Source organism: Phalacrocorax aristotelis, chromosome W (genome assembly GCF_949628215.1).
Source record: "Phalacrocorax aristotelis chromosome W, bGulAri2.1, whole genome shotgun sequence".
Taxonomy (NCBI): Eukaryota; Metazoa; Chordata; class Aves; order Suliformes; family Phalacrocoracidae; genus Phalacrocorax; species Phalacrocorax aristotelis.
This window is the reverse complement of record NC_134310.1, coordinates 8058348-8073509: the sequence shown is the minus strand read 5'-3', so window position 1 is coordinate 8073509 and position 15162 is coordinate 8058348. Positions and strand designations below refer to the sequence as shown.

Below are 15162 nucleotides of genomic sequence, written 5' to 3'. Positions count from 1 at the left end.
TGTGAAGATCTTTACAGAGGCTTAGACTCCTTTCTATGGTAGTAAAAAGGGAGTTACTTTGTTAAAAGCATAAAATATTCTTCTGTATTTCTAAAAGCTTTGCATTCTTTCTACTTTATAGACAGAAAAAAAAACCCTCTATTTTTATATGACCTTCTGGGCCACTCTGTTATGTGGGGGAATGGAAGACAGTTGTCAAAGAGGGCTCTCTGAAAGTCCACAGCGTTGTGGCAATTTATGGATTGCTTCCAAGACACTGTTTTAAGAGTACTCCATCAAGAAGGCGTCTGCCAGGCTGATGGCTTTTGCATTATTATGTACCTCAGCTAAACTCCTGGAGGTGCCTTTTAATTTGTGGACAGACTTGTCCCAGCCTTGCAGCGTTGTGGGGTTTCACTTTGTTGCTTGCCACACTGCAAATGCACACTCCTCTGCTGTCTGTGCAACTTGCCTTGGAACAACTTGAAATTTTTATTATTTTTAGCTGAAGTACATCTAACTGCATGCAGAAATGCTGATAGATGTTTATTTTTTATGGTATGCTGTTAATTGTATGCCTGCTGATCCACAGCCACCTTGCTTTCTGATACAGAAATTAAAAAATAAGTAGCTTTCTGCTCACAACTGTTAGGTGTTTGTGTGCGTTCTGAGTGTGCCAACTGTTCAGCACCTGCTCTGTCTAATGAGACTGCAGATTGCCTGATGAATTCACACTGGAGCCATCCAATCTTAAGAGAGTAAGCTGAAGTGTCACCCTTCCCGTGAGCGTGGCCCAGTGGCCAGGCTGTGAAGGGAAGGGTGCGTTTGTACCAAAACGCAGTTCTACGTGGATGAGTGCTGACATGTAAGCAGGCTGTGCAACATGCAGTATCCCTGTTAATAACTGTACTTGTGGCTTAGCAGTACGTGCTGAAAACAGGGCTGAAGTCAAGGAGGACTGGGGGCTCCTGTGCTTCTGTCAGGCACATACACAATATTGTGCCAGACTGAGTACTAAAAAAAAATATATCTGGCAAGCTATGTCTTTTTCCCTTCCTTTCCTGGATGTTTTCTAGTCCCATTAATATGTTTGGCTCTTTTGCAAGGCCTCTTTTTTGGCACGTGGTGGGAAGGAGGAGGGAGAAACCCCTGCTAGCCTTACTTGCCAGGCAGGGTTTCCCAAATTTCCAAGAGCAAGGCGTAGCAAGAATAACTTTTTTTTTTTCCTTGGTGTATAAACATTTTTTTTCATCTGTGGTTTTTAATAGCTTTGGCTGCTGCTCTTAAACTCAGTGTCCTTGTTGAACACGTTTCATGTGTGGAGGCACTAGGAGGGGGGTTTACAAACAGACCTCTTGCAAAGAAATCGGTTCTTCATGTTGAAACAATATGCCAGAATGGCTTTCACAGTTTCTGTGTGCAGGGTGCTCAATAGCTTCCAAGAGATGTTGAGGACTCTTGTTACAAGCTGCTAGGAAACAGGCACCAGGGACAATTAGACCAGGCCTAGGCTTTTAAAAATAAAGGGATATTTATTTTTTAGTCTGTGACGTGTTCTGTTTCATTCCCAAATATTTTTATCATTTGTATGATTCTACCTCTGTGTAGGTTGCTTTGTTTCCAAATGATTGTGTGTTTTTCAGAACAAAACCCCCTCACTGGATTTCCTAACCCAGGAAGAAAGATGCAAATCCTCCATTGAGGGTTAGGGTGAAGTGCTGGGTTTATGACAGGGAAAACGTGCTGAGACCTGTCAACTGTCTTTTTGCATTACGGGGGAATTCAGAGCTAGAATACATTTTGATATTTTGCTGTAATATTTTAAATGCATGTGAAGAAGTAATGGGATGAAATGTGTCTGTTGTGTTGGAGTATTGCTGTTCATGTGTGGATTAACTACTCCGAGTGTGTTGGTAGTTGCTGTGTTGGTGTTTGATCTCACCGCCACAGAGGGTTGAAAACGTTTTGCACATTGTTTTTATGTTGAACCTTATGGTGCAAAACTCAGCTGAGAGCTGAGTGTGCTGAGGGGAACTGTCAGAGCAGGACGCCTTGAAAATATTTAAAATCTAATTACGTGGGCAGCATCTGTGAATGCTAAAGGTGAGGTACTGTTTTGTGTCACGATGCAAGAAGAAAGCATTTTGTTAGATGGAAGTAGCTGTAGAGTGAGGGACAAGCAGCAATTTTCATTTTTGTAAGTGGCTATAAGTGATGGTGACTTGTGGTTGTGGGGGGTAGTTGTGTGTGTATACTTGGGTGCCATTTGCCTGTCCCTCTTTGTTAACTAGACCATTATCTTGCAGTGTTATTTTTGTGAATAATTTTGCCTTTGGTCCTGAGGTGGATCACCAGCTGAAGGAGCGATTTGCGAACATGAAGGAAGGTAACAAATCGAACTTAAATCCTTTTTCCATTGGTTTCCTGCTTACTATGGGAGCTGCTAGTGGTAAGGGCTTAGTTACAGCCATCAGAAGCCAGGTTGGTGGGTTTCACTCTGTGCCTTGCAGGCAAGTGTCTGCACCACAGTGGTTATTTCTTGACCTTTTTGCTTCCTGCCTTAATACCTACTCTGACCTACCTGAATACTTGGAATTAGCTCTGCATGTGAAGACTGTCTGCAGAGCTCTGTTGGGGTGGGAGGAACTGCTGGTCCGTTCTTACCTGTTATGGGAGCTGACAAAACATACAATGGCCAAGACTGCAAAGCTTCCTGCATGGGCATGGCTTTGTATATCCCATTTCTGTAACTGCATACTGAATTCAGTTACCAGATTCTCCTATTTAAAGCTCTTAGATTTAGAACTGGGTATTAACTGTAAGTATTAAAATGGGGACCCTGTCACGGGATGTCTTGTGTGCTTCTTGAGAAGTCACACTGCAGACACTAGTGACTGGGAATGCCCAGTAACCCCACTGTGGCCTTTATGTTGCCCGAGGTGTCTTTTTTGGTTTTTTTTCCCCCCACCTAACCACTTGGATAAGTAACAATTTTATTTGGTTATGGCAGAAATTATAAAAATAATTATTTCTGAAAAGAAAAATATGCGGCGTGAACAAAGAAGCTGTGGCTTCCCATGGTACAGCTTTGGCTGAAGTAAATAATGGGACTTTTGGGCTCTGTTGCAAACCATAAACCCCCCAAATTCAAGCTGCCTCCTTTAATTTTAGCAGTTGGTATTTTTTTTACTTAAACTTTTGTTTAGTGGTGGCTTGAGAGAAGTGGCAAGGTGGAGAAAGTTCAAGCACTCTTTACAAAATGAAGAAATCTTCATTTTTTTTCCCAGAAGGTGCTCAGGCTCTGTGCCTTGGGCTGAATGACCACAAATAGCTGTGAAATGGAGATTAGTGGTTTTTTTTTAAATAAAAGGGCTCTGGGGGCTTGTGTATAAAAGATACTTACTAGGAATGAGATAGCAGTGTTCCTAATTGAAGCTTCTGTAGATTTTCTCTGAGAATTAATGCACTCCTTTTTTGGAAGTGTTTTAAGATCTGTCATTTTAAAGTGATCTTGAGGTGTCACCTCACAGCTACCTGGCAGGATCAATATATTGACTCTCTTGGATGCTGTCACAATGAGCTTTAAGTAATTTAAAAAAAATTATATACAAGTGGTAATTTTATTCAGGCTGCTCTTTAGGGCTGTGTCCTGGGTTATATTTAGTAAGTGGTCAATTCTAGAAGAAACCATGGGAGCTGACTTTGCTTTTGTTTTTCCTTTTTTCCAGGTGGGAGAATTGTGTCCTCAAAACCTTTTGCACCTCTGAATTTTAGAATTAACAGTCGAAACTTGAGTGGTATGATTGTCCTTTTTATTGGTTGTGACAATTGTGGTATATTCGTTATCTGAACATGCTTGTAGTGGCATTTTGTTGCTCCTTAGAGTTATGTAAGTAAGCAGAAAAATGCTGTTGTATTATTACAGTATACATGCCAAAGTGACATGTATTTAAAATAAACAGAAAAACCCCACCCAACACTGGAACAAACAGACACCCTTTTTGTGCAGTTTGTCCTGCTGTGTTTCGGTCTATAATGTCAGCCACTGTTTCCCTGCCATCTTTTATAGTTGAAGAGAAAATAAGGTATTTCAAGGGCATGATTCATTTCTTTAACTACAAAGACCTACAATGACTAACTTGCATGCAAGCTCTTTATACCGTAGCTGTCTAAATTTGGACAGGTAAATCTCACCAGTTCTGATTTGTAAGGCTCAGAAGCTGAAATGTTCAACTTTGAATGCCTTGTCTTCTGTACTGTAAATTGATCAGACAGACCTAGCCCATAAACAGCCAGTTGCCGTGTCTGCTTGCCAACAAAGTTTTGTGTTTTTCTTCTCTTCCGAACATAGACTTGATATTTGCCAGTGTTGTTGCAGTTTAATGAGGCTTTGAGATTACTATCACCCTGTGTTGCTGGTTTTGCTCCTGACCTTTTATCAATTTTTATTATTGAAATTTTTCAAGCAAAAGAATGATCCAGGCAGGCTTTGACACAGATTTACTGTGTCCAGTGCAAAACATACCCTAAATTATAAAAAACCACCTTCTTCCCCTCCTTGTGCGAACGTGGCAAGTAACATACTGGGTTACAAATCTCAAGCTTTCTGCTTTTGGCCTGATACTCGTGGTAAACTGCTTTTCAAGAATAGTAATTTGAAGACTGACATTAAGGCATTTCACTGAACTAGTGCTGTTGAGAGTTAATTTTACTACGCTTGAACTGTTGTGAATGTCCTGTGGCTCAGACACCCAAACCAGCCCTTTTCCTTCGTGTTTGATACTCTCTTCTGTGGCATCTGATTGCCTGGAGCCTCATTAACCATTGGGTCCTGGCTTCCCAATCGTTTGTAGACATGTACTTGAAAATAAAAGGAAAAAAAGCAGAATGGTACTCCTGGAAATCCTCAAACCTCCAGAGAGCTGAGGTCAGTCTGTCAGTTCGTTAACAAGACAAAGAATGCCTGAGTAAAGCCTACCACCTCTTTTACAGCACACTGGAACTAGATGAAATACAAGAAGGCACTTCTGAGACTTCAATTAGGAGACCTGCTTATGTAAATTTTTTTTGGCCTCTCAAGCCTTTTCTTTCCTGGCTTCTGACCATTTCTTTATCTCTCTCTGCTAGGTTTGGGAGGCTGCAGTTATTAAAAACGTGGGGAGGCGAAGGGGCCAATATGTTCTGCTTTTTTCACCTAATAAGAGCCCTGGTCATGACTGTCAGTGGAGCCAGTTCTTCATCCTATTTCAGCTTTCACCCCAGTGTGGATTCTTTGGGAATGTTTTCTAGAATTCTGGAATTTTATATATCAACTGTTATTTAATGCTTAATGTGAATGTTGAAGTTAAAATTATATAGAGATAGCAAATTAAGAATTGAGTGAATGAGATTGCTTAGCATAAGACTAGATAATAGCTTCCACTAATAGGAAACTCTTCCAGGGATTCAGATTCAGAGGTCCTGAAAAGACCTTTGTATGCTACAAATAGTGAGGGACAATTGTGGGAATAAATTTTAGATGTTAAGCCCATTCTGTGACCCTACTGTATTTGGGAAGTACCAATATGAAATGAACATGCATGGGGTGTGCGAGTCCTGGGGCATGTTCCAGTCTTAATGGCCTGTTCTAAGTGACACTTTCAGGGAAATGTCATCCACTGAGAGCTTGTGGCATCAAATGTGGCCAGTATCCTTCACTTGCAAGGTTTTTCATGATGCTTTTATTCAGCAGTATTTTTTTTTTTCCTGATTCTAATTTGAATCATGTGGCTTGCCTGACTCTCTAATGTTTTGATCTAAAGTGTGTTTAAAAAATATAGTGGAAAAGATAAAGCTCTAAGAAGCAGGCAACCTTTTTTCTCAATACCATTTTTGTCCTTAGTTGTTTCATCTGGAAAAAGAAATGGAAATGTGGAAAGAGTTGGGACAAACAAAAACAAGTATTAAAATGTGGTTAAAATAGTGGTTGAAGTTGCTGAATCCTAAACCTTGCTTTTTGGCTCTTCTGGGTAATTTGCTATTTAATTAGAAGTGTGCCTTAATTCCTTCTGCAGTTTTGCCACTCACTCAGTGGTTGTGGAAATGCTTAGGCACATCCCATACCTATTAATTCTAGGGAACAAAACAAATACAGGCAAGACAGCAAATATAAAACATGTTTGTCCGCAGTCCAAATATAGTTACAGTTTACATGGGTTGGATCTAATGACGTTCTGTTACTGGTTCTGTCTAATTAAATCCTGCCTGTTACTACGGATGTGTTGTCGCTGGGTTCCTCGTAAAATTTGTCTCAGACACAGGGAAGTTCCGTTTTTTTTAAAAGCTTGCACTAGCACGTAATTTTACTCTAGAATGGCTGACTATCTCTGAAGAAATGAAAGGTAGCTCCTCCAAATTTCCTAAGTTTTCTGTAGGGTTCATGTATCATGAGGATAAGAAATTACTTTTCAAACTCACTGTGGTGCTTTCTTCTAGGACATTGCTATCTGAGTACATAATTTATCTTTTTGTTTTGAAAATGCCATTACTGTTGCATGGCTAGTTTCAGCTGAGTAGAACTGAGTGGCAAACTGAGCAAGCTTTGGTTCCCTAACTTGACTTTCTTCCTTTAGATATTGGCACTATAATGAGAGTTGTGGAGCTATCACCACTGAAAGGGTCTGTGTCATGGACTGGGAAGCCAGTTTCTTACTACCTGCATACTATTGACCGAACCATAGTGAGTATAAATACAGGCCAGTAAATCTCTGGCTGCTTTACTTGCTCTGGCATCAACATTTCTACTTTAGATCCTTGTTTTGGGGAATTGTTTTCATATTCATTTACATACTTACAGACCTGTGGTGCCCCTAATTGGAATAGGAGCACTTCCCCAGTTACCTGTTCAGTCCAGCTGAATGTGCAGATGATACTGCATCGCTTAGCCTCTGGCTGCTTCAGCGCAGCGTGTTACACAAACAGTGTAATTATGTACTGTGGTAGTTTGTTAATTCGTTGAAGGTGCATAGATTTACCAGTATAATTCCTTCTCGTGCTCCAGAGCATGGAACTATGCAGAACAGTGATCTTGTGCTATAGATTCTGCATTGAGTAAAGACTCTGTGGGTCTTTAATTCTTCAGTTTGCTTTGTGGTGCACAGACCATTTCATTCCACCGTATTCAAGCAGTAAGCCTCAATTTTAGCTGAACTTTCAGTTGCTGTACAACCAGCCAAAACTCTGTAACAATGCTGATGCATTCACTGTTTTTTTTCAGTTAAAACAGAAACAACCCCGTAGAAATCTAAACTTTTGTGGAGAAATAGTTTCTTTGCACACTAAGTTTTTTTGCAATATGATAGTAGGACTGTTTTTCTAAGTCTGCTGTAGTCTAATAGTGTTTTTGTTAAAGAATATGCTAGAGTGCAGATAAATATTTTAGTGGACTACAAGAGTGAAGTAGCTTCATTGAAAACAACCTTCTGCTGGGTGGAGATACATGACACAAAGCTTAAAAACAAGGATAGGCAGTTGTGAAAATGATAATCCAAGCCTCAACAAGGTTTTATGGCCTGTTACACAAAGTGTCTGTGTCACAGAAAAGAATGAATGTGAGTGGCTTCTTGATGTAGCTTATCAGAAAAAAAAGTAGTCAGAATTTTTGCGGTTCTGCATTTGTCTTAAGCTAAGATTTTATTCTTATGTATTCATCTGTTGTGACTTTGAAAATGACTACCTTATCTTTCTCTTTTCAGCTTGAAAACTATTTTTCTAGTCTCAAAAATCCAAAACTCAGGGTAAGTTTCAGTCATTTTCTGTAGAAAACTCAAAATAATGGAGCAGCCAATATGAGGAATTTAGTCACTTGTTAAAGATGTACATAATTGATAGAAAATCAAATTTTCTTGATAAGCAAGGAATGTGGGTGTGGAACTAATTGGAGTGAAGCATCATAAGCCATCAAGCGCTAATACAATCATGTTCAAGAACTTTCTATTAGAGGATTAATGGGGCAGCTGCAAGGTGTTTTTCGCTTGCGTTGGAGGTCTTTAAAGAACTATTCATTCATTAAAGAACTCAAGTTAAAGAAGGAAATCAGGAAGAGGAAGTTGTTGAGGCCTTCTAAAGACAGCTGGCAGTAGCCTCACAATCACAGGCCCTGGTTCTCATGGGGGACTTCAACCACCCAGATATTTGCTGGAAAAGCGACATGGTGAGGCATGTACAATCCAGGAGGTTCCTGCAGGCCACTGAGGGTAACTTTTCTACCACCTGTTTCAAAGAGCCAATGAGGCGAGATGTGCTGCTGGGCCTTATACTAACAAACAAAGAAGGTGTTGTTGAGGATGTGAGGGTTGGGGGTAGCCTTGGCTGCAGTGACCATGAGATGGTGGAGTTCAGGATCCTGTGTAGTAGAAGCAGGGCAACAAGCAGGATTACAGCCTTGAACTTCAGGAGAGCTAACGCTGGCCTCTTCAAAGACCTGCTTGGAGGCATCCCATGGGTCAGGGCTCTAGAAGGTAGAGGGGTCCAAGAGATCTGGTCAATATTCAAGTACTGCTTCCTGCAAGCTCAAGATCGGTGCATCCCTGTGAGGAGGAAGTCAGGCAGAGGAGCCAGAAGACCCCCCATGGATGAGCAAAGAGCTTCTAGAAAAACTCGAATGGAAGAGGGAGGATCACAGTATGTGGAAAAAGGGACTGGCCACTTGGGAGGAATAAGGGAATGCTGTCAGGCTCTGCAGAGATACAATGAGGAAAGCCAAGGCCCACTTGGAACTAGATGTGGCAAGGGATGTCCAGGATAACAATAAGGGATTCTTCAAATGCATCAGTAGTAAAAGGAAGACTGGGGAAAGCGTGGGCCTGCTGCTGAATGAGGTGGGTGCCCTGGTGACGCAGGGTGCAGAGAAGGCGGAGTTACTGAATGCCTTCTTTGCTTCAGTCTTCACTGCGAAGGCTGGCCCTCAGGCATCCCAGCCCCTGGAGGTGAGAGAGATCTGGAGAAGGAGGCTGAGGAGGATGGGGTCAGAGATCACCTAGGCGAACTGGATCCTCACAGATCCATGGGCCCCAATGGGATGCACCCACGAGTGCTGAGGGAGCTGGTGGATGCTGTTGGATGCTGTTGTTGGTGGAGCTGGTGGATGCCTTTCTCCATAATCTTTGAAGGGTCATGGGGGACAGAAGAGGTGCCCAAGGGCTGGAGGGTAGCCAGTGTCACTCCAGTCAACAAGAAGGGCAAGAAGGACCACCCAGGAAACTATAGGCCAGTCAGCCTCACCTCCATCCCTGGAAAGGTGATGGAGCAGTTCATCCTGGAGGTCATCTCCAGGCATGTAGAGGACAAGAAGGTTATCAGAGGTAGTCAACATGGATTCACCACGGGGAGATCATGTATGACCAACCTGATAGCCTTCTACGATGGCGTGACAGGCTGGGTCGACGAAGGGAGAGCAGTGGATGTTGTTTACCTTCAGCAAGGCTTTGACACTGTCTCCCGTAACACCCTCACAGACAAGCTTAGGCAGTGTGGGTTGGGTGAGAGGGCAGTGAAGTGGACAGAGAACTGGCTGAACGGCAGAGCTCAGAGAGTTGTGATCAACAGGGCAGTGTCTGGTTGGAGGTCCATAACTCATGGTGTTCCCCAGGGGTCTGTGCTGGGGCCAGTCCTGCTCAGTATATTCATCAATGACCTGGACGAAGGGACAGAGCATCCCCTCAGCAAGTTTGCTGACGATCCCAAGCCGGGAGGAGCAGCTGATACCCCAGCAGGCTGTGCTGCCATCCAGTGAGACCCGGACAGGCTGGAGAGCTGGGCCCAGGGGAACCTCATGGAGTTCAACAGGAGCAAGTGCAAGGCCCTGCCCCTGGGAAGGAACAACCCCCCGCACCAGCACAGGCTGGGGGTGACCTGCTGGAGAGCGGTTCTGCTGAGAAGGCCCTGGGGGTGCTGGGGGGCAGCGAGGTGACCCTGAGCCAGCACCGGGCCCTTGGGGCCAAGGGGGCCAGCGGTGTCCTGGGGTGCATGGAAAGGAGTGTGGCCAGCAGGGCAAGGGAGGTTCTCCTCCCCCTCTGCTCTGCCCTAGTGAGGCCACATCTGGGATGCTGCGTCCAGTTCTGGACTCCCCAGTTTAAGAAGGAGAGGGAACTAGTGGAGAGAGTCCAGCAGAGAGCTACGAGGATGATCAGGGAACTGGAGCATCTCCCTTCTGAGGAAAGGCTGAGAGACCTGGGTTTGTTCAGCCTGGAGAAGAGAAGGCTGAGGGGGGATCTCATCAATGCCTATAAATATCTGAAGGGTGGGTGTCAGGGGGATGGGGCCGGGCTCTTTCCAGTGGTGCCCAACGCCAGGCCAAGGGGCCACGGGCACAAGCTGGAACATGGGAAGTTCCACCTGAACATGAGGACAAACCCCTTCCCTGTGCGGGTGCCAGAGCAGGGGCACAGGCTGCCCAGAGAGGCTGTGGGGTCCCTTCCCTGGAGACATTCACCCCCCGCCTGGACGCGGTCCTGTGCCCCTGCTCTGGGGGTGCCTGCTCCAGCAGGGGGTGGGACGGAGTGAGCTCCAGAGGGCCCTGCCAGCCCCCGCCAGTCTGTGATTCTGTGAAATGGTAGTTTGAATCTGTCCCAGTGTTCAGCTGCATGAAAATGAAGCTGAAAAGCACTCTGAGATGTTACTTTTGGGACATGCTATTTGAGACGTGAAATGTGTTGTCAGCTGCTCCACTCTGTGCTATCACATGTGGAATTAAAATGCCAGAGGATTTCCAATACTCTGCTGGGCTGTATTAATCTGAAACAACTGATGAGGCTTGTATTCCCAGTAAGAGAATTAAGTGAGGCCACTTAATTTGAAACTTCAGGTGAACGTTAGTTTTCACAGTGACTTGCTTAATAAGTGTTGAAAACAGACTAATGGTAGCTTTGAGATTGGGTTATTTCAGACTGTTGAATTCAAACTTGGGAGAAAAAAGACTTCTCAGAGTCAAAAGAAAAAATGCAGGGTGACATCCCTGTACTTTTGAACTTCTGGTTTTAATGGAGAGGCTATTTAAATCTGCATTTATAGGGTCTAGTTCATAACTTGCTTAAATTGAAGAGGTGTTGGAATTACCAGAATTCTTATGCAGGTTCAACCTGATCTGGAAGGTACAAGAAATGCTTTGCATGAGCTCTTTGAAATTTCCAGTCCGTACTGCCTAGTAGAAAATCAAGCTTAAAAGTTGCTGCTTTTGTGGTGGAGTGGTTTGGGTTTTTTTTGTCTCTCTACAGACTTGGCTAAAGTTGAATTAGATGATGATTAATGGTTTTGCCATTTCAAGTCATGTAAGATTTTTTAAAAGTGATGTAGCAACTCATGAAATGTTGGGGATATAGATAAAGCTATTGAAATATTTAATAGTTAAGAAAAAAAAACCAAACCCAACCGAAAACCTGTAACACCAGCGTGTGATTTGGGGGTTGGGATTGCGAGGGGCAGAAAAAAAAGAGGAGGTTGGGCCTTAATTTGCTTTGCCCTGTAGCTGCACATTTGCAAACCATTATAGTAGGTAATGCAATGCAGAAGGGTGACTTGCACTTATCTTTCTTTTACGGCTGAGTGTTGCCTCAGGGAGGGTGAGTATTTTTTTCCCTTGCTGGTAACTAAAGGTTGTTGGTTTTTTTTTTTTAATTAGGCATTGTATGATAAGAGCACTTAGACCTAGCTCTTGTGGAAGACTAAGCTGGGAAACACAGTGGTCTGTATTAAAAACTCATAAATGTTATGAGTGAATTATTAAATCTTTTAAAACATTTATCTAGGAGGAACAAGAGGCAGCTAGACGTCGTCAGCAAAGAGAAAATAAGAGCAACACAACTACTCCAACGAAGGTTCAAGAAAACAAGGTGATCATTCTGCATTTTTGTAGTGTAAACGTGTTTGATCTTTAGCTGTGCATGAACTCATAATCTGTGCCAGGAAAAGCCTGATCCTGTGGGAAGACTTGACTGTGTGTGTTCTGAACGTGTAAACCGGTGTAGCTGTTGCTGTGGACAAAAATATGATGGAGTGACTTAATAAAAGCTGCCCTTGGGAGTTAATTGCACCACTAATTCTGGAAAAAGAGGTGTTGCAAGATGAATAGAATAGCTGGTTGTCCACCCTTGCTTACTTTCAGCACCAGCTTGCAGAGCTTTCCCTGAGCCATAACCCACTGAATGGAGTTCAAAGTCTCTTTTGCAAAGACTCATTTCCTTTCTCATTCTGTTGCATGATACTGGTAGAAATGCAGTGACTGTTCATGCACAAAAATGTAAAGTATTGAATGTACTTTGACTTTTTAATGGAATTCAGTTGAAGAGTATAGTCAATGCAGGGAGAATAATCAGCTTTTCTCAGACAACAGTTACAAATTTCCTTTTCTGTAATAAGTCCAGAAGAGAATGAGCACAACTCCTTGGGTGTTGGGGACAGCTCTTATCCCAAGCAAGTCGACTTCACTGGCAAGTTACTTAACTACAGTGCATCAGTTTCCTTTCATAAAGTTATTAAACAAAGTTATTAATGCTTGCTTAAAAGGAATGCAGCATATGTAGGTAGAAATGACTGAAGTGATTTTGGCTTTTAAAAATCTCTTAGGATTCTGGTGCTGAAGAAGAAAAGGCTGGGGCAAATTCTGTTAAAAAGCCATCTCCCTCCAAAGCACGGAAGAAAAAGCTAAGTAAAAAAGGAAGGAAAATGGCAGGCAGGAAACGAGGACGACCCAAGAAAATGAACACTGCAAATACAGAGCGCAAGACCAAGAAGAACCAAACTGCACTAGAACTTCTGCATGCTCAAACTGTTTCACAGACATCTTCATCCTCTCCTCAGGGTGAGTTCAAGGCTGGCAGTGGAAGAAGCCTCCCCCGCCACATGAGCGTAGATGAGTATCGGAGGATCTGAATGCATGCTTGGAGGTCATTCTTCCTTTTATTGCTAGGTTTAGTTTGGTTTTATGTCATGATTTTTCCCTTGCTGCTAAAGCAAAGCTTGCCTTGAGATGGGTGTATGTGTCTGTGAGAAGATGGTGACTGAACCTGTCTGTAGGTACTTGGCCAGAAGCTGGAGCTGGGCTGTGGCTGGCAGCTCGCCTTGCTGCTGCCGTTCTAAGGATAAATTGTAGACGTCCTTTCAAACGATTTGTTGCAGTGTGGTGATCTAGCTAAGTTACTGGATCTTGCGTTGTAGATGACATGCTTTCTCATGGTAAAGTACTTGCCAGAAACACTGACTTTCATAATCTGAAAGGTATCTTTGTTTCCCTCTTTAGATGCATACAAGTCACCTCATAGTCCATACTACCAACTACCTCCTAAAGTGCAACGGCATTCATCTAACCAGCTACTGGTGACACCTACCCCACCTGCACTACAGAAGCTGCTAGGTAGGACTGTAATGTCACTGTGTTTGTCACGGGAACCTTTACTTTGAGGTTTCTGAATATATCAAATATAATCAAAGGGCTACTAATAGACAGCCACTCTGGAAAGTTCTATCTTGAACAGGAGAGGGGGATAGCTTCTCCCTCATCTTTCCCAACCTGCCCCCCTTCTATTGGCATCACCAAGACGTATCTTTTGCTTGCTGCCGAAGTTGATGTTTTGGTCTGCATTTGTTTTTTGACATTGTTTTGGCTCTCACTTGGCACGAAAGGAAATAAGCTTGGGTTTAGCAGGAATCCAAAATAACTTTAAATGGAAATGGCTAGTCAGAAATAACTATTTTAAATGAAAACATTCTCTTATTCTTAAATGATACAATGTTGGAGAACACAACTCCATTTTCTCTGCAAAACTTAGAGCAAAGTAAATGAGATGCTGTCGGAGTTTCTGAGGTCCAAAGGTGGTGTGGTTGGAAAATATGCTCCACACACAAGAGGTGATTTAAGAGAAAACTTGGAGGGTGTTTTTTGGGTCTTCTGGTTCCTACCCCCCAACTGTTTCTGGCCTTTGGCATTGGGCATCAGTCTAGGATCTGGGAATCTGGTGTAATATTCCTGTCTATGTAGAGATGAAGGGCATCTGTGATGTCCTTAACTCTTGCTCTCTTGCATGGTGTCTTACAGTTATGATTGATTTCTTCCTGTAGAGAAAGAGTGAGTTAGAGGGACTTTTCAGGTTGGGGTAGGGGTGGGGGGAGTGGAGAGAATGACACTTGTCTGGAGTAAATCTTGCTGCAAAAGTCTGTATACCATCTTTGACATGTTTTGGCTGCCTGTGATTGCAGCAGACTGGCCTTAATCGTGTGGCTGGCTTTGTGATGAAAGGGCCCCAGTGGTGAGGGCTGGGCTGAAGGAAGGTTCATTGCATAATAGGAGACTAGAGATAGAAGGACAATGAGGAGCAAGTGCTTCTTGGAGGGTAGAGTAAATGTGGGCACAGAGCTTGTCATCAGTCTGTATGGAGGTAGGAGGAGTGCAGCAAGCCCTGGCTTGTGACGCTGGGAGAATGAGTGCTCTGGGCTCGGGGCTGGTTTTGGCTGTTAGAGTTAATCTCTTTTATTATTTCTACTTACAGTGCATTAAAAGCTGTTCAACTCCCCTTTCATCATGCAAACACACCATTAGCGCCTATCATCTTCCTCTGCTTTTTTGAATGTGTTGTCATGACTTCCATTGGGGTACCTATTATAAGTAGCTAATGGATCCAAGGGTTCAGAAGATGGATTTTCAGCGTGCTCTAAATTGATCTTTAATGGCTTGGTCTGACTTACAGTCCAAATAAAAAGCAAGAGAGAGCAAAGGGGAGAGAAGTGTCAGGGAGCAAACAGGGGTAAATAGGACCGTTGCACTTTCTCTCACTTTAAATGTATCATGTCCTTACTTATTTTGCAGACTCTTTTAAGATCCAGTACATGCAGTTCATGGCATACATGAAAACTCCTCAGTATAAAGCAAGTCTGCAACAGTTACTGGAGCAGGAAAAGGTAGGTCTCATTTTAGCATTTCTAAACAAAATTGACAGGCTACCAGATGCCTTAGAAGTGGGGAAAAAATGCTGGAGATGGGAATTGTGTACACTTAACACCAGTGCTGCACCAGGCCAATTGTAAAAACTCTAACAGAGTAATGCTGAGGCTGAATCAAAGTACCTGGGGCTTTTATTGTGAACTTGGTCAGTCTGTGTGTGCTTAAATTTCCCGGCTTCAAACTGGGAGAGACGCACCTTCCCTCCTCTCTCT

At 43.2% G+C, this 15162-nt stretch overlaps 1 protein-coding gene across 16 annotated transcripts in view; it reads left to right on the top strand.

The window, feature by feature from the left end:
- DOT1L (DOT1 like histone lysine methyltransferase) overlaps positions 1-15162 on the top strand; it is a 72136-nt gene that overhangs the window by 38375 nt on the left and 18599 nt on the right. For all 16 annotated transcript variants that reach the window (XM_075076855.1, XM_075076853.1, XM_075076848.1 and 13 more), the window contains exons 9-16: positions 2286-2365; positions 3708-3776; positions 6591-6697; positions 7713-7754; positions 11763-11846; positions 12580-12814; positions 13253-13366; positions 14816-14907. In XM_075076855.1, coding sequence (XP_074932956.1) covers positions 2286-2365; positions 3708-3776; positions 6591-6697; positions 7713-7754; positions 11763-11846; positions 12580-12814; positions 13253-13366; positions 14816-14907 — 823 coding nt within the window. The remainder of the gene's footprint in view (positions 1-2285; positions 2366-3707; positions 3777-6590; positions 6698-7712; positions 7755-11762; positions 11847-12579; positions 12815-13252; positions 13367-14815; positions 14908-15162) is intronic.